General features: G+C 39.5%; 1 protein-coding gene and 1 non-coding gene across 4 annotated transcripts in view; one reads left to right on the plus strand and one right to left on the minus strand.

Annotated features, from left to right (window-relative positions):
• Positions 1-20,198, plus strand: part of LOC126272199 (proton-coupled folate transporter-like) — a 236,990-nt gene extending 216,792 nt beyond the window's left edge. For all 3 annotated transcript variants that reach the window (XM_049974879.1, XM_049974880.1, XM_049974881.1), the window contains exons 6-7: positions 15,824-15,980; positions 19,679-20,198. In XM_049974879.1, the coding sequence (XP_049830836.1) occupies positions 15,824-15,980; positions 19,679-19,832 (311 nt within the window). In that variant the 3' untranslated portion in view covers positions 19,833-20,198. The remainder of the gene's footprint in view (positions 1-15,823; positions 15,981-19,678) is intronic.
• Positions 9,995-10,069, minus strand: Trnat-ugu (transfer RNA threonine (anticodon UGU)). Its single transcript has one exon. It is a non-coding gene; the product is annotated as a tRNA-Thr (tRNA).
• Positions 20,199-20,549: the final 351 nt, after the last annotated feature.

Here is a 20,549-nt window from a genome sequence, read left to right on the forward strand (position 1 = left end):
GACTAGCTTGAATGAGAGCAATTGCATCATTATCTTACAGTTATTTCAATTCCCTTGCTGCTTTGTCTTTTAAAGCAATTGGAATGGAATGGGCCCAGAAAAACTTAAGCTGCACATTGTCTTTCAATGTAACATGCACTACAAAGTTATAAGCTTTTCCCATTCCTTCAAAAAATAGTTCAGAAAATTCTTTAAGCAAGCTACCTGCATTGTTGTTTGGTGCAAAAGCAGACAATGAAGGTACATTGTCTTGGATGCTAAGTCCAGACAAATCAGAGGCATCTAAACCAAATATGTTCTCACTGTCTCTTGATTTCAACACAGTAAAATTCACTGTCCTAGTGTCAGATTTATAAGTGACAGGCAAACAACACTGTCCAAGAACTGGAACTTCCTGTCCATTGTAAGCCGTGAGCTGCTTGCTAGATTTAGAAATCCGTGGTGAGCCTGACTGTTCATACATGACACATTAAGCAAAGTGACTGAGTTACCAGTGTCTAACGGAAAGTTCACACAATGGCCAGCAATTCATAATGAGACAAGTAGTTTTTTAGAACAACATATCACAGCACTAGGGTGAGAAGGAAGCACAGCCTTAATTAATGGTTTACACAAATAACTTATACTCAAAAGCAAGCAAAGCCTCTGAAAAGACAAATTTGATTAGTTCTGTGGCTCCCCTCCTGGAATACATGCAATAACACAACAATATATTACCAAATAGAAACACTTAAAAACAATCACTCCTCCAAGCTAAAACACAAGAGAAGCAAGCAAAATCTTTGGTCAAGTTGATTGTTTTCATTCGTCTCTGAATTATTCTCATTCACCAATGTAGAGTGTTGTACCACAAGGAAGCAGGGAGAGGGTGCTGTTATGGGCGGCCGGTATCCTCTTTCTACAACACAAATGCACCTATGTGTTAATACAGTTCTTTATTTACATGAACTGGAAAATGTACTTAACTCGAATAGAGTCCATGTTTTGTGGTGCAATGGTAACAGTCTTCTTGCAGATTGATGTAATGTCAACATCAGTAATCTTGCTATTACAAAAATTAGTTTCTCACTGGTAATATGGTACAATTCTGGTGTAGATAAACTAGTCCCACTACAGACAGTAATCTGGTCACTTTGTACTGTCGTATCCTGTAATGAACTAAGCCCACTCTGTGAGTAAACTGACGAAGCCAAACTGGATGTTTGAGTGACTCTTCTGGTCAGCAGTGGCAGCCTAAATACATGCTGTTGAGAGGGCATTAGTGGCATGTTGCTTGTGAATATGTCTCTGGCCTCTCTCGTGATAAGTGTGTTTGGTCCAGCACTTAGTAATTGATCTTTGCTTCATCATTGCTGACCGAAGCACTGGTGACAGCTTACACCAGTGCAGAAAGCTAGTAAATTTTAAATACCTTTATACGTATGAGTAGATGGTTTTATTCTATTCAGTTACATTATATTTCTCACATAGGAAATATATTCATAAGACTAAACATTCTGAAAAGAAATTATCACATTACTAACTGCTAAAAATCACACTCCTAGTGAGGTGGTGCAGTGTTCAGCACACTGGACTCACATTCAGGAGGATTGGGAATCAAATCTATGTCCAGCCATCTGCATTTAGGTTTTCCACAATTTCCCTAAATTGTTCCATGCAAATGCCAGGATGGTTCCTTTAAATAGGGCACAGCTGATTTGTTCCTCATCCTTTCATAATCCAAGCTCATGCTCTGTCTTTAACAAACTCATTGCCAATGAGATGTTAAGCTCTAATTTCCCTTCCTTAATCCTACAAACACACCATGTCCTCCAAATCATGTCTCAATAAATGGTTACTACTTTCCATCACAGTCATTTCACTTCCTTGGTCCATCTATTGCTTTTCTCTTTTTGACATGTTATTGTTTACATTCAATGTTGCTTAGCATATTTATTCAATTGTCTTTTTACTGGGGCCTTTTGTTTTTACCTCAAATGGCTATGAAGTGTGCAGAGAACATATTGCAGTCTTTCTCTTTTTAAATTATTTTCATCTTTATTCTATTGCTTGTGACCTGTTATCTTAACTCTTCCAGATTATACCTTGTATATCACTGACCTCCATCATTTTTAGGTCAAGGTTTTTTTAGGCTGATTCTTAATATAAGAGACAGAGAGAGGGGAGGGGGGGGGGGGGTTGAACATACAGGTGACCAAAAGTAGCTAAAAAGCTCCAACAAACATGGGTCCACAAATCAACCACTGCCAAGGTATTGCATTAATTTGAGTTGGGAACCAACTGTAAATGCCTCTGGATACTGTGGCATTTATGTTGGTATCGCAAGGTTTGGGACCCACTATCTGTTTCTCTACACATGTGCAGCTACTTTCCTATCACATTTGGGCCAATATCAGTCCTAATGCAACACACATATCAAGGCATCAGCAGCATTATTTGTTGAATGTCTGGGCAGGACAGCTTGGAGGCCACATAATTGGACCACAGTTCCTGCCACACAGACTAACTGGACAGCAGTACAAGCAGTTTCTGTACTTCCAGATGTATATGATGATGTCGCACTGAACCATTGCCTGAACATTTGGTACATGCATGATGGTTCACCAGCACATTTTCAGTTATGAGTGCACTGGCTTCTAACTTGGACATATGGTCAACAGTGGATAGATAGAGGAGGGCCTGTGCCATGGCCTCCAAGGCCTCCACATTTAAATCCAATGGATTTCTGTGTGTGGTGTCATGTCATTAGCATTGTCTATACTAACGCTGTTGGCTCTCTTCAGGAATTATGCTTGTGGATTGAAGCACTCCTATAGCATTTACAGAATTCCCCAGGACTGTCTGAGGGGATTCACAGCTCATTTCAGAGACAAATTCAATGTTGCATTCAGGTGCATGGAGAACATTTTGCACACCTACTTTAACGTTTAGAAATACCATGTGTTCCTAGACACTGATGAACTGCAACAGAAAATATGTTGTATCTTGACAATGGGTAATTTCTGGACCCATGTTTATTGGAGCTTTTTGGATACTTTTGGCCTGTATTTTCCATGTGTGAATTATTGGCCATCACTTCTGAAACACCCTGTATAAGCTGATTATTATTTGAAAACAGTCTTGTATTTAAATTATGTCTAAAAGATTGCACGTTAACATCATTTTATGGAAGAAAGGCTCTTTTCAAGGACGTTCATATGTAGAACTAGGTGCCCGACTGAGACTCGACGCTCACGCCCGGTACTCAGAGCTTTACTTCTGCCAGTATCTCATCTCCTACCTTCCAAACTTTACAGAAGCTCTCCTGCCAACCTAGCAGAACTAGCGCTCCCAAAAGAAAGGATATTGCGGAGACATGGCTTAGTCACAGCCTCGGGGATGTTTCCAGAATGAGATTTTCACTCTGCAGCAGAGTGTGCGCTGCAATGAAACTTCCTGGCAGATTAAAACTGTGTTCCTGACCAAGACTCGAACTTGGGACCTTTGCCTTTCGCGGGCAAGTGCTCTACCATCTGAGCTACCAAAGCACAACTCATGCCCGGTACTCAGAGCTTTACTTTCTGCCAGTATCTCGTCTCCTACCTTCCAAACTTTGAAGAAGATCTCCTGCGAAACTTGCAGAACTAGCACTCCTGAAAGAAAGGATATTGCGGAGACATGGCTTAGCCACAGCCTGGGGGAGGTTTCCAGAATGAGATTTTCACTCTGCAGCGGAGTGTGCGCTGATATGAAACTTCCTGCCATATTAAAACTGTGTGCCCGACTGAGACTCGAACTCGGGACCTTTACCTTTCGCAGGCAAGTGCTCCACCATCTGAGCCACCGATGCACGACTCATGCCCAGTACTCACAGCTTTACTTCTGCCAGTATCTCGTCTCCTACCTTCCAAACTTTACAGAAGCTCTCCTGTTTTGCATGCGGAATATCTCTCATTAGGCACTAACAATAGTTTGCAAACATCTTCACATCCTAACGATGCTGATACCTCTCTACCACCACACTATCATCTCTATGAAAATGCTCACCTATGAAAATGCTCACCATGCTCCTCACTATAGTCTCCACAGTTTTCAGGGAAGTAATCTAAATGTGAACTGAGAAAGTGCATCTTTATTGACATACAAACACCAAGAACCAGGAGCCCCTTGACAGCATTTTCATACCCAGTATCTTATACTTGCCAAGAAAGTTTTTTATTATTGAATCAATGCCAACTAGGCGTATCCTCCATAGTTTGACTAAAATTTGTATTTTTTACAGGCTCCCTAACCTGCCGGCCATCAAAAATTCCTGCCTTAAGTCCAGCATCACTGACATGTGGAAATTATCTTCTGCTTTAAGAAAGTAAAACTCTACTTTCTTTGTTCACTACGTTTATAAAGGACATCATCAAACCAAGTTTAATGTCTAGCAGTGGCACTAGAATTTTCTAAGTATCGACAAGAGCTTGTGACTTAACGTTGTGCAATCTGATGTTTGGGAAGGTTATGCTTTCCAGATGTGTTGTACATAGTGCTTCTTACCTGCCTGACTCTCTGGTTGGCATAGAAAGTATGAATATTTGGTGTAGCCACAGAGTAGACCCAGAGTTATGGACACCACCTGTAACTTATAGTATTAATGTGTACCTGGGCATCATACATCATACTTTCAAATTTAATGTTATTAAGTATAATGTGCATTAAGCTCAAAAATATACATTTTGCGAAGTCTCCACATATCTTCCATTGTGATGTTCATATTTCAGAGCAGTTAACAAACACTCCACATTACTGTAGGTTTCACTCATTTGTTCTGAATGATCCACTGGAGCAGAAGCAACCACATTAAGAATGTGGAATACTACAACTTTCAAACTTCTACTTGAGGACTCCATCAAAAAAAAAAAAAAAAAAAAAAAAAAAAAAACAACACCATTCAGTAGAGACATATATTATACCCAAAGCTTCAATGTCATTACAGTGAACCAGAGAAGCTTCTTCATTCTTTCTTAAATACTGTTGAAACTCATCTTCGTGACTACTGCATGAACAGAAGGCTGTTGCAGGAGCTAACAGTCTACTTTCATGAAGACATGACCCTAGTGTCTGGGCAGATTCTTTGGATAAGCACAAATATCATGTCAAATAATATAGTTGAGCTTGGATTAGGGGTTTTGGGCTGGCATGAATCTTAGGGGATTCCATGTGAATCACCAATATCCCCAATATCCTCTTCATGCATTTCATCATCAGGGCCAGAAAAGTCACTCTGGTTATCAGGGGGTACTGGAATCAGAAATCCTGATTCATGAGGCGCTGGTCCTATGACAGCAAGTCTGGATATTTTATGCTCTCTTTGTTCTTTTGGCTTATTTCTAAAAGTAAAAGGAGATATATTCATTAAGTTAATTCAGATAAGATACTTATTTTAAGTAACTTAAACAGCTCTCTTAAAGAGACAACTTAAGTTCATGAGAATCAGTCCTTAACTTACCCTGTAAATTTGTCCTGCAGAAATAACACTCAGCAGTATGATTTCTTCCTTCCCTCTAAATCACAGGTACACCAAAACTGAGCCACATCTGTTGCTTTTTGCTACAGCACCACAAACTTTCAATAAACTTTGCAGCTTACATGTGGTGCAAAGGGCTTGTTCTCATCACCAATTTTAATTTCAAAGTACCGAGCATGGTGGCACAATGGTTAGCACACTGGACTCGCATTCAGGAGGATGATGGTTCAAACCCACATCCAGCCATCCATATTTAGATCTTCCATGATTTTCCTAAATTGCTCTATTGCTCTATGCAAATGGCAGTATGGTTCCCTTGAAAGGGCACAGGCAATTTCTTTCTCTATCCTCAACACAATCTGTCTCTACTGACCCTGATGTTAATAGGATGTTAAACCTATTTTTCCTTCCTTCTTCCTTCAACTTCAAAGTATGCATGACACATTTTCTACAAAAAAAGGAGTAATTTTTAACTTCTTATTTGGCATGACGACTTTACCATAAATGTAGAAAAATTGGTTAGGGTGATTCTTTCACTTTCTATTCATTTCTTAACAATGTTGCTTTCACTTAGAGACCTCAGGCCATACTAGCCTGCAGGGTGCTACAAGCTAGAAGCCAGATCGTCTCAATCCCACCTCTCTCTCCTACAGAGTTGCCAACTCCATCTGTTTATACAGAGATGTCAGCTATGACTGTACCTCTAATTGTATCAAGACCTTAAACAAAACACAGTACTGTTTCCTCATTATTAAGTACATTTATTTGAATTTCATATAGTTGATGTAGCTGTATGAGATAGAAATAATTCAAATACTTGACTGGATTTTATACCTAATAGGCTACTAACTAAATATTGAGGTAGCAAAGAAACATGACCTGATTGAGCAAAGTGAGTTACATTTTTGAATTCAAAATGTATTGATTATAAAAGATCCCCTAAGAAACCTGTGACCTCATAAATTAATTTTTGATACGCAGACCAGTGTATTCACAGATTTTACATTAGTTACTCGTTTCTACTACTGTCTTTGAAGCATGTAACTCTTTACTTACCAAAAACATTACTTTTACTGAGTTGAAATTTTTATATGATTTTACTTTTATGTTAATACAAAGTCACAATCTTATTCTTTTTGACTACCCACAGGCAAGAACCCTAACCGAACTCTGGTCTCCTATAACACATCTCATGTTAATACAGAATTCTCTTGCCATGATTCATCAAAATTCATAACACTTTCTCAGTTTCTTACATAATCAAATACTAAAAAACTGGGGCAACTTATCTTAATGTATTGTCAGGTATAGCATAATTTGGCTGACCAGTCTTTGAATACATGTTCAGTCTGCGACAGAAATTTATTTGGACTGACAAATGTTTATTGATAAATAACTGGTTGCTTACTAATTCATTAATTGATCATTACAGGCAGCAACAGATTATCAGGAATGCTCAACTGACAGCAAAACCATTGCTGAGTGTAAAGATAATTTGAATGAACAAAAATAGTTACTAACATAATTTAGAATGACCGACAGTACACAACAAAACTAAAAGCATGCATTGAACATACAAAACACATAAAATTCACATACCAAAGAATAAATAACACATAGAAATCACAATCACATATAGAAAACACTGCACCCCTGATGGCTAACACAAAAGCTGTTTGACATCAGCAATGACTTGATACCATGCATGGAATAAACTACCACACTGGGTACACATAACATCACTGGTTGGTGCAAATCTTGATTGATGGCCATGACACATGTTGCAGATGCTACATCAGCCCTCTTCTTGGAAGCATAAAATCATTTCAGAAATGGGTTAGAAAATACACATGTCAGCCAGGCCATGTGTTGTGGGCCTTTTGTTGCTGCTAGCAGCTGGCCAATGCAGTTCCAATGGAGACATTGGAGTTGGTTGTGGATGATGCTGTGTCTTGATCCTGCAATGGTTGGTACTGCCTCATGGAAAATGTTCTACACAGTCTATTGACATAGTTGTGGACTTCTTACTTACAGCAACATCCAATGTCTGTGTACCTTTTCTTAATATGTGATATGAGCCAGTATAAGAGACTTCCAAGGGAAGCTTTACATTGTCCATTCAGAGCATTATGTGTGAGCAGCTGTCTGAATCACAGTGCATGTAACTGGCCAGTGTACCATGCCTGCTGGCCCTGGGTGGTTGGTGCTGAGTGATGTGGTCTCATAACTGAAACAGAAAGTCTAATGGTTTTACATCATTGTCTGCAGAGAACTGGCATTGACAAATTCTCCATGGAGATGCAATGTTTCACAATAGACCAGTTCTGTACATGAGGAGCTGTTGTCTGTTTTGTAAGTGGTTCCTAGACCCAGAAAAAGTATCAGAAGTACAGATGACCAACGGGTTCCACGTCATGTGAGCACTGCCTTCAGAGAATGGTGCCAGTACTCAATTATGCTCTTGTTGGTGGGGTGGTAGCTGGTTGTCATCTGATGCACATACCCATAGAACCTTGCCAGCTCTGCAGACAGATCTGATTCAGACTGTTGGCCATGGTAAATAGTTAAGTGCAATGGGGAGCCACATCTTGCAAGTCGCACTGAAGTGAATGCTGATGCTAATGATATGTGGTGATGTCCACTGGCACAGCTTTCAGCCATGATGTAAAGTGATCTATCATGGTGAGCAAATACTGCTGACTGTCTGATGGAAGGAAGCAGACCTACAACATCTAGGTGAACGTATGCAAAATGTGTGGTTGTTTCTGGGATATCACCAGCTGGTACATGCAAATGGCAGATAACTTTACAATTCTGACACTGTGGACAAGTTCATGTCCACTCCTGGAAGTCCTTCTCCATCCCAGGCCATACAAAGTGCTGCAAAGGCAGACAGAAAGTTGGATGGGCTCCATGTTGATGCAGGTCGTAAAATTTGTCAAAAACTTGTGGCCAAAACATAGTCAGTAGGAAACATCACAGTAGAATTATACATCATTGCCACGAACATCAACACATTTTAACTTCAACCATGAAGTGGTGTCATTGATGAAAGTCTTGAGTTCTTGATCCTCCTGCTGGGCTCTGGTTAATTCCAAAAAAATCTATAATTTTCGCCACACTGTTGACACACAAAAGATTGCCAGCCAACACATTGCCTGTTTGATGTCCATCCTATATTTGTTTATGAGCTCAAGATGACTGTAAATCTGAGGCAAGCAAAGCATGGATCTATGGCTTGAGATCGACGTAGATTGTATAAACTCTCTTGCCTTGATCTGTGGCCAGAAGTATATTAGCACCTCATGCATGCCCTGGAGATCATAGTCATATATGTTCCACTTCTGTTGCAGTGGTGACAATTTTTGTGAGAAGTACAATAGAACCTCATTTAACGAGCACCTCTCATAATGTGCAGTACCCATAATGAGCAAAAAAATTGTAAAAAAAAATTATTCTCTTAATGAATGATGTTTCACATAATGAGTGATGATGATTTAGTGTGATGTCACCAGCTGTTCACATGTGGCGGGAGAAACATTCAACTATGTGAACACTTTTGACTGTCAATAGCAGCATATGAATAATGTGATGAGTATGTACTGCAGTCTGGGTTTAGCACTCTTTCTGCTACCATCTTAGTGCAGCTAGTGACAACATATTTTTCTAAACTCGTGCTCACACAGTATTTTTTTGTGTGCAAATTTTAGTAACCTTCATACAAATGTCCCCAAATATAAAGCCACAAGAAGATGACCATATGAGAAAGAAAATGACCTCAGGAATGCAACATAAAATCAATGAAAAATGCAAACATGATGTGAGTATTGCTGATTTAACACACACATACAATTGGTCTACATCAACTATTTCTCTAGCTCAAGAACAAGTACAAAATTAAGGAGATAGATGCTTCAAAGGGAGTGACAAGAGTATCTAAACAATGGTTTCATATTCTGGATGATGTCAGGAGGTTGCTTCTTATATGGATAAATGAAAAGCAATTGCAAAGTGATACAATTAACAAGAACATCATTTGTGAGAAGGTGAGAATGATTTTTGCTGACCTTGTTAAGAAGATATCAGGATCATCAGTGGCTGAAGAAGTGTTTGAGGGAAGTAATGGGTGGTTTGAGGAGTTTAAGAGAAGAACCAGGATCCACAGCATTGTGAGGCATGGTGAAGCAGTCAGCTCTGGCAGAAAGGTAGCAGAGAACTTCATCAGTAACTTCAAGATGCTCATAGATTCCGGGGGTTACCTGTCCACTCATTACTCACACACATTTGGCGAGTTTGGGCAGCCTGTGCGCATTCGCACAGATGAAGCTCAATGGCTGGGTAGCCTTTAACTATATATACAAAGACAGTAACTTGTTCTCGAAAGAACAGCTACTGTTGATGACCGTGCAGCTTTTCCCTGGAATAAATGATGACTAACTGAAAACCTCAGCTGCTGACAGGTGTTGTTGATATTCCTCAATGTGGACAGCTGAAAATGTGTGCCCTGACCGGGACTCGAACCCGGGATCTCCTGCTTACATGGCAGACGCTCTATCCATCTGAGCCACCGAGGACACAGATGAGTAGCGCGATGCACGGACTTACCCTTGCACGCTTCCCGTAAGACTCACATTCCCAACTGTCCACAATTCTACATATGTATTGTACCTTACGGACATTTGCCCAACCAGTAGGAGATCCCGGGTTCGAGTCCCGGTCGGGGCACAAATTTTCAGCTGTCCACATCAAGGTATATCGACAACACCTGTCAGCAGCTGTTGTTTTCAGTTAGTCATGATTTATTCCAGGGAAAAGCTGCACAGTCATCAACAGTAGCTGTTCTTCCAAGAACAAGTTACTGTCTTCGTACATATAGTTAAAGGCTACCCAGCCATTGACCTTCATCTGTGCGAATGCGCACAAGTTGCCCAAACTCTTACGGGAATCGCCAAAGCGTGTGCGAGTAATGAGTGCAGAAACACTGAGCTACACTACCTCTATTGCAAAAGTTTCACCAGCACAGGATTTTGCACATGAACTGACCTCTCAATTACGTCCTATAAATGATAAATCGGACTAATTTTGGGTGTTCTGTGTGGCCAAAACATTTACTCAAATTGTTCAGAATGTTCATCAAACCAGTCACAAGCAACTGTGGCCCTCTGACATAGTGTATTATCATTCATAAAAATTCCATCATTGTTTGGGAATATGAAGTCCTTGATTGGCTGCAAATGATCTCCAACTAGCTGAACATAACCATTTCCAGTCAATGGTTGATTCAGCTGGACCAGAGGTTCCAGTCCATTCCATGTAAACACACTCCACACCATTACCGAGCCACCACCAGCTTGCACGTTCTTGTTGACAATGTGGGTCCACAGCTTCATGAGGTCTGCACCACACTCAAACCCTACCATCAGCTCTTACCAGCTGAAATCAGGACTCATCTGACCCGGCCACAGTGTTCTGGTCATCTAGGATCCAACTCATATGGTCACAATCCCAGGGGAGGCACTGTAGGCAATTTCATGCTGTTAGCAAAAGCACTCACACCAGTTACCTACTGGCATATCCCAGCAATGTCAAATTTTGCCACACTATCCTGATGGGTAAGTTTGTCATATGTCCCACATTGATTTCTGAGGTCTCACAAAATTATAGACTAACATTCCTAACTTTGGTTTGCTGTATTTTTGAGGTCCCACAAAATTAGACTTACATTTCTAACTTCAGTTTGCTTTAGAATCCTTGAACGTATTCTCAGTTTGCACACAACAAATTTTCTTGAGAAAGAGATGCATATGTCCATGAATTAGCCTGGTTTTAGAAAACATGACTTGTGCAAAACTCAGCTCTCCCTTTTCTCACGATACATAACAAACTATGGATAAAGGGCAACAGGCAGACTCCATACTTCTATATTTCCAGAAAGAACCTGACACAGTGCCCCTTCGCAGGCTATTAACAAAAGTACAAGCATATGGAATAGGTTCACAGATATGTGAGTGGCTCAATGACTTTTTAAGTTATAAAACCCAGTATGGTGTCCTCATCAGTGAGTGTTCATTGGAGACAAAGGGATCATCAGGAGTGCCCCAGGGAAGTGTGATAGGAATGGTGTTATTTTCCATATACATAAATGGTTTGGCAAACAGTGTGATGATGCTGTGGTGTACAGGTAAGGTGTTAAAACTGAGTGACTGTAGGAGGATACAAGATGACTTAGACAAAATTTCTAGTTAGTGTGATGAATGACAGCTACCTCGAAATGTAAGTTAATGCAGATGAGTAGAAAAACAAATCCTTAATGTTTGGATACAGCATTACTAGTGACCTGCTTGACACAGTCACATTATTTAAATATCTGGGCATAACATTGAAAAGTGATACGAAATGGTGTGAGCATGTGAGAACTGTAGTAAGGAAGGCAAATGGTCAATTTTGGTTTATTGGTAGAATTTTAGGAAAGTGTGGTTCATCTGTAAAGGAGACCTCATATAGGATACTGGTGTGAGCTGTTTTCGAGTGCTGCTTGAGTGTTTGGGATTAAAGGAAAACATCAAAGCAATTCAAACATGGATTCCTGGTTTTGTTACCATTAGATTCAAACAACATGTAAGTGTCATGGAGATCCTTTGGGAATTCAAATGGGAATCACTGGAGGGAAAGCAACATTCTTTTTGAGGAACATAGATGAGGAAATTTAGAGAATTGGTATTTGAAGCTGACTGCAAAATGATTCTACTGCCACTAACATACATTGCCTGTAAGGACCATGAAGATAAGAGACAAGAAATTAGGTCTCACATGGAGGCATATAGACAGTCATTTATCCCTAGCTCTATTTTTGAATGGAACAGGAAAGGAAGTAACTAGTAGTGGTACGGGGTACCCTCCACCACACACCCTTGGTGGCTTGTAGAGTATCTATGTAGATGAAGGTGTATTTATTTCATGCAGTGTTGCTAGTCTGCTAGCAGTGACAACTCTAGGCAAACGCTGCTGTTCTCAGTCATTAAATGAAGGGAACTGGCCATTGTGTTGTCTGTAGTGAGAGGTAATACCTGAAATTTGGTATTCTTGGCACGTTCTTGACACTGTCTATCTCAATACAGTGCATTCCCCAACAGTTTCTGAAAAGGAATGTCCCATGCATCTAGTTCCAACTACCATTCTGCCTTCAAAGTCTGTTAATTCCAGTTGTGCAGCCATAATCATATCAGAAATCTTTTCAAATGAACCACTTGAGTACAAATGACAGCTTCATCAATGCACTGTCCTTTTATCCCTTGTGTACATGATACTCCTGCTATCTGTATATGTGCATAATGCTGGCACAAGACTTTTGCCGCCCCAATGTATGCAGGAGTGCAGTGTCTCCTATACTGCACTAAATCTAAAATTACTGTGGGCTCTGCAGTAATATGGGTGGCAGGTGGTTAAAACCCTAGATTTGGGGTTGTAATTGCTTCACACCAAATGACTCTAGCACATGCTGCATACAGATCCCAAATGGCCTTTTTGCTCATGGATAACTGGAGAAAAGTCATTCCAGAGATGTACAAGTGATAGTATGCCACGTTGTTAAATTCGGTACAGTAAGGAACTTACAGCTTGACACACCATGAGTAATTGCTGCAGGATGGTGACTGATCATTCCCCAGCCTCAGCACATACACTAGGTATGGGGCTGGCACTGTCAGCAAGTGTGGCCAGCCTAATACCCTCATCATGGATAGCAACAGTGATCCCCAGATAAGAAGAACTGGCTGATTTTTACACTGTACACCCTCAGTCACACAAAAGCCCCATAAAGCTGAAACAGGCATACCTTGTTCAGTCCCTGAGACCTGTGGCTAAGATACCTTAAGATGTTCAGCACCTTCTGGGTCCTGGTTTTCATGTTTCTCAGGTGTGGTAACCATGACAGTTTGAAGTAAAAAATGGGGCCCTAAAACCTCACTGAGCTTTAAAATGTAGAATGCTGTCCCTCATATGAATGTCAGGTAAATTAAAAATATGACAAGAATGATTAAATTAAACACACACACATTTTTCTGCAGAAAACTAAAAACCAGTCTTTACAGCCCATTCCCCTAATCTCTGCACTGTAAATTGCTGTTGCTGTTGCAATATTGGAGGAGGAACAGAAAATTCCAAAATCATCCACAGATAAGGAACACTGTATAGGACTCTGTACTGTACACATGACACTGTTTATGGCTATGGCAGAGAGGGTATTGCTTAAAACACTGCTCTGAGGAATGCCAATCTCCTGCTCAAAATAATCCAACAGCACATCACCAACCTGAAACCTAAAAAAATTGCTAAGAGGAAGGACCATATGAAGATGGAGAGGTGGCCTCAAAAGCCCAATTTGTGGAACTGCCCTAGAATGATGAGTCTCCAATTAGTGTTGTATGCCTTAATGATTTCAAAGAATATACTAGTGCAGTGATGTCTATATAGGAAAGCCTGCTGGGTAGCCACCTGTAGCAGGTTCAGGTCATCAAAAAGAGGACTGGCATCACTTGAATCCACACTGGGAGTGGATAAGGAGTTGCATGGTCTCTAACACCCAGACTGGATGAAGGTTCACCATTTGCTCCAAGATCTTCCCTATGCAGCTTGTTAAGGCAACACTCCAGTAACTACTGGGGCATATTTGGTACTTTCCAGGTTTGGGGAGAGGTATCAAAATTTCCTCTCTCAATGAGTGGGGAATGTGGCCTGTTTGCCACATCATACTAAAACATTTGAGGATTCACTTTGATGCTGCTTGCAAATGTCAAAGCATGACATATGGGATTTTGTTGTGACCAGTTGTGCTGTAGTGAGCCTCAGGCAATGCAAATGTCAAAGCATGACATATGGGATTTTGTTGTGACCAGTTGTGCTGTAGTGAGCCTCAGGCAATGCTGAATCAAGCACTCACAAGGAGAAAGGATAATTGTAAAATTCAGAATTGTTGGACCTGAAGTCTAACTTCCCCCTCTCTATGTCCACATGGCAGCAGCAGAATGCTGGATCCTGGCTGGCATTGGCAGTAGTGACCCTTGTGGTGGATAGGATAGCCCAATAGTACAGGGACATCCTTAACTTTAAAATGTGTTTCTTGTTAACACAAGCACAGAAGGTGTGCATGTGCTAGGAGTTTCAGTTTCTCCACATGAGTCCTGAAAACAAATATGTTACAATGCAGTACGGGTGCCATTTATCACGCTGGTTGCAGTCTCTGCCAGGGAGGGGTGCCTGCAACAGATGGAGATTCAATTTTGGGGTGAGATGGTCGCCACAGGCAGACTTCACATTCCATTGACTCTGAAGCAGAAGCAGTTGAACCATCAGGTCAAATGATACCAACATTGTCTGATAGTTTGCTACCTATTTTTGCCCAAGGTGGAAGCTTCCTGTTTGCTTTTTTTAGCCTGGGAAGCCTTGGACCCTGCCATCAGAGGTGCTGGGACTGCTGCAGTGTTGGCAACTGCGTATTTTACTGACATTCTCAACAGGACCAAGAGACTCTGAAATAACTGCAGCTTTACAAATGTCCTTGAAAATGCAGGAAGTAGTGCTGACACTAGTAACCTCATTTGTGTAGATGCATCAGATGTCAAAAAAGGCTTTCTAAGAGCTGAAATAAAAGATGTAATTAATGTGGAAGACTGCATGGGCTTATAGATCTTTCAGCCTCACGATAACGCCGCAGTCCCTGCACAAGACAGGGTAGTACTCAGTGCAATTACACACTTTGTAGGAGATGAATAAATGACACCTTCATGGGCTGTCTTATCACATTTTCAACAAGTGGCTTCTCTCCTACACCATGATGTATCCAAAGTGCTGGAATTTAAAACAGTGCATTGGGTTGACAACAAAGAGCCATACACTTTAGTAAAGGAAAGTGGCTTGATATACTCTGGGAGTTTTATTCTATTAAAAGTAAGGATAAGGGAGTCAGATTTTACCAGATAACCTGATAGTGAAAGATAGTCTCCAATAACAGCCCTCATGAACACTGTATAACACCTCAAGAATCCGTTTCCAATTTCTTGGATTTCTTTCCTGTGCATGGCAAGTTACTCTCCTTACATTTGAAAGATGGGGTAGGCAAACTTCATAATTTTCATTTATTTGTATCACGCTACAGTGTGTTAGGAAAGAGCTTGTCTACATTTGCTGTTACAAACAGGAAAGATTGTTACTTTGTATACATTAGCATTATTCAATTAATATAAAAATGATTCATTGAAATGAGATGTATGCTATAAATGCACATATTTAAAAATGTGATACTTTAAATATTTTTGTCTTCTCATTCTACAGGAAGAACATTTTCTCTTATGGGTATTTGTGAAGGAATTACAACATTTGCATTTGGACCATTGTATAGTACAACATATATAGCAACACTTGAGACATTTCCAGGTGCTTTCTTCTTACTCGGTACCATTTTTGCACTAATAACTGGAGCTATCTACATGTACGTATGTGGTCTTTTATCATATTATTATTGTTGTTACCTTTTCAAAACTGTGTAATTTACTTTGTATTTAATTACTGAAATTCAACTGTGTGAGAAGCAGTTTTTGTTCAGCTCTAGTGGAGATCTTTACCAGGGTGTTAATGACGTGCTCAGGTAAACTTTATATTTCAAATAATTAAAAGGAATACTTTTTAATATTGGAGTTTATAGTGAAATTAACATTTGTTCATTCATTCATTTCGTTTCATAAATTTCTGCCAAGAAAGAGAAAAAGAGAACATTCTTGGATCAAGACTTGTTTTGGAATCTTCAGTCCAAAGACTATTTTGATGCAGCTACACATATCAGTGTAGCCTGTGCAAGTCTCTTCATCTCTGTATAACTATCATAACTTACATCCATTTGAACCTGTTTACTGTATTCACCTCTTAGTCTCCCTCTACAATTTTTACCTCCCACATTTGCTTCCATTACCAAATTGGCAGTTCATTGATTCCTAGGATGTGTCCTCTTTTTTAGTCAAGATGTGCCATGAAACTTATGTTTCTCCATCTTGATTCAGTACCTCCTCCTCATTAGTTGCTTGATCTACCCATCTTATCTTCAACATTCTGTAGCACCATATTTCAAAAACTTCTATTCTCTTCTTTTCTGTACTGTTTATCATCAATGTTTCACTTCCATATGAGGTTGAACTATTTCAGAAAAGACTTCTTAACATTTACATTTATATTTGCTGTTAGAAAATTCCTCTTGCTCAGAAATGCATTTCTTGCTGTAACCAGTCTGCATTTTATATCCTCTCTACTTCAACCTCCTCCCCCCCCTTTTTCCCCTACACTGTTACTTTCAGTTCTCATTTCTTAATCTAATTCCCTCAACATTGCTTGGCATAATTTAACTATGTTTTATTACTCTTGTTTTAATTTTGTTTGTGTTTACCTTATAACCTCTTTACAAGACACTATCCATTCAAATCTGTTGCTCTTCCATGACCATTGCCATCTATGACACAATTACAATGTCATCAGCTAACCTCAACTCCTTTTCTCTAACTATAATTTCCCTTTCAAATTTATTTCCTTTACTGCCTGCTTATTGTACAGATCGAATTAAGTCTCACTCTATTCTCAGCCTCTGCTTTCCTTTCATGTCTTTGAGTCTTATAATGATAGTCTGGTTTCCGTACAAGTTGTAAATAACTCTTTGCTCCTTGTATTTTATCCTTGACACCTCCTGAATGTCAAACACTATATTCCAATCATTATCAAAAGCTTTCTTTAAATCTTCAAATGCTATAAACATACATTTGCCATTATGTAGTCTAAATCTGTCTACGTCATAGGGTCAGTATGGCGTCATGTGATCCTACATTTCTCTGTAACCCAAACTGTTCTTCCCCCAGGTTGGTTTCTACCAGTTTTTCCGTTCTTCTGTAAATAAGTTGTGTCATCATTTTGCAACCATGACTTATTAACTTAATAATTTGGTAATACTTACTCCTGTCATCACATGGTTCCTATTGAATTGGAGTTATTACACTTTTCTTGACATCTGAGTGTATTTTGCCAGTTTCATATATCTCACACACCATGTTGAATAGTTTTGGCATGGCTGGCTCTGCCAAGAATCTCAATAATTCTAAGGGAATGTCAGAATGCTCCTGAGGCCTTGTTTTTACTTAGGTCTGTCAGTGTTCTGGCAAATTCTTCTTGTAGTATCATATCTCCTATCTCATCTTCAACTACTTTCTCTTCCCTTTCTGTATTGTCTTCAAGCTCATTTCTCTTTATAGACCTTCTAGATATTCTTTCTACCTTTTAGCTTTCACTTTTTGCTTAGTACTGGCTTCCCATCTGAGTAACTGACATTTGTGGAATGATTTCTCTTTTCTCCAAAGGTCTCTTTTATTTTGCTATAGGTGGCGTGTGTCTTTCCTGTACTTACGCATGCTTCTATAGGTTTGCATTTGTCCTGCAGCCTTTCCTGCTAAGCCATTTTTCACTTTCGGTCAATATCATCTTTTATATATTCTCTTATAACTGCTTCATTGCTGCATTTTTATTTTTTCTCCATTTGTCAATTAAATTCAGTATATCGATGTAAATAAAACAGAAAGAAACTTCCACATGGGAAAAATATATTAAAAACAAAGATTCCAAGACTTACCAAGCGGGAAAGCGCCGGCAGACAGGCACATGAACAAAACACACAAACACACACACAGAATTACAAGCTTTCGCAACTGGCAGTTGCTTCGTCAGGAAAGAGGGAAGGAGAGGGAAAAATAAAAGGATGTGGGTTTTAAGGGAGAGGGTAAGGAGTCATTCCAATCCCGGGAGCGGAAAGACTTCCCTTAGGGGAAAAAAAGGACAGGTGTACACTCGCACATACACACACATATCCATCCGCACATACACAGACACAAGCAGACATATTTTCTGTCTGCTTGTGTCTGTGTATGTGCGGATGGATATGTGTGTGTATGTGCGAGTGTACACCTGTCCTTTTTTTCCCCTAAGGGAAGTCTTTCCGCTCCCGGGATTGGAATGACTCCTTACCCTCTCCCTTAAAACCCACATCCTTTCATTTTTCCCTCTCCTTCCCTCTTTCCTGACGAAGCAACTGCCAGTTGCGAAAGCTTGTAATTCTGTGTGTGTGTTTGTGTGTTTTGTTCATGTGCCTGTCTGCCGGCGCTTTCCCGCTTGGTAAGTCTTGGAATCTTTGTTTTTAATATAAATTCAGTATATCATGTGATATCCAATAATTTCTACTGGGTCTTATCTTTTTAGCTATTTGATCCACTGCTTTCTTCATTAGATCCTATCCATACTGCTCCTAGCAGCACTATCCTATCTCCACCATACCCCTGCATGCTCCCACAGGCAGCACAGCATCTTCCCCTACCCCTACCCTGCTATCCATCTCTCACCCCACCCTATGCTACACATCCTGTTTACGATCACCACCCTCCAAAGTAGATTGCTGCTCATGTCAGGTACAGTCGCATTTGGGCCACAACATCCATAGAATGTGCCCATGTATGTACTAGTTGTACTTGGGTGAATGTGTGTGCATATTAACTAGTTTGGAAGAAGGACTTGCTCCAAAAGATTAAATATTTCAGCAGCATTTTTTGCTGTGCATGTCTGAAAACCCAGCGCCTCCACTATGTGGTGAATAGCAATCTAATTTTCCATATTGTTCCAGTATGATATAATATATTCTTAAAAATGGGATTTCTAATAATGAATATCTGTTTTATCTGACTGTTGATAATTTATACATGTGTTTTGGACCAATTCCAGTGGGATCTAAATTTTTCTTTGGATCACATACTTTCATATGTCATGAAAGAAAGGCATTAGGGCTTGAATATGGTAAGAACCCATTATTTCATTGTCCTCCTCCTACATATTCATTTGTATATGATACAAATCTGGTTCCATTTTTCAATTTTCCCTTCAAGAATTGTATTACATATACAAAATAAGACAAAGGTTGAATCACAGTAGTCCATTTGGGATGAACCATCAAAATTCCATTTATAGCAATAAGAAGTGTTCTTCAATTTCCTCTTAGAAAGTAACACACTTGGCACTGCTACATTTGTTAATGATAAATGTAAATTTACTCTTAAGATACTAATATATGTGACATATGTCTAAAATATTAATGGGAAAAATGTTTTTCAGAACTATTTATGTACTGTGGAAAAGGGGCAAAACTCATTTGGAGAAACAGTCCATTGAAATGGATGCTGCACAAAATGATCAGACAACAAAAGAAGAACATGTAAATGAGGCTTTTCAAACTGAAGAACAAGCAGACCTTGACAGCAAGCTGTGAAACATAAAAAAATTGTTACCAGATATCTCTGAAAGATCATGAATATATAATACACTATCACTGTCTAATCTATGAATTTTCATCCATAGTAAAATATCTTATGGCACTAACAGTCTTCCATTTACATATTATTTATTACAGTAAAACTCCCTTTTTACTCTTTTCAGCAGAATGATTCAAAATAGTGTAAAATGCAGGAAAGTGTAAAATACAGGAAAGCATAGGAAACACAATAAGCTTTAGATTTTGTGTCTATTGTTCACTGTTTACAAAGACTCCCAACTGTGGGTTTTTAACAAATATCACATCACAAAATGTATTTAACATAATTTTACAATGATAATCAATAAAAAGTCTCATATTAAAGACTTTTGATTCCATATTTTATTCACACCATTTGACGTGATTGAAACAGTGCAAATCCTAGAAACACTTGGCCTTCCACTGTCTCAAATACCCAATATCTTAGGTTCGAGTGTGGGAGAGTGAGAACGTTTCTACTGATCCACCTGTTTCTATGTGCACTTTGGAAGTTTGTTATTAGAAGGCTGTTGGAGGGGCAAGTCACTGACGATGACAAGTGTTTCCTGCCAGCACCCCAGAAGACTTGATGAAAACGCAAGGAATAGTTATGCAGTATTCTTTGGTGTGTTAGTGTCCGTGTTGATTGTAAAAAACGACTAATGAACAATTGAATATAAATTTCTATGTACATTC

Source organism: Schistocerca gregaria, chromosome 5 (genome assembly GCF_023897955.1).
Source record: "Schistocerca gregaria isolate iqSchGreg1 chromosome 5, iqSchGreg1.2, whole genome shotgun sequence".
Classification (NCBI taxonomy): domain Eukaryota; kingdom Metazoa; phylum Arthropoda; class Insecta; order Orthoptera; family Acrididae; genus Schistocerca; species Schistocerca gregaria.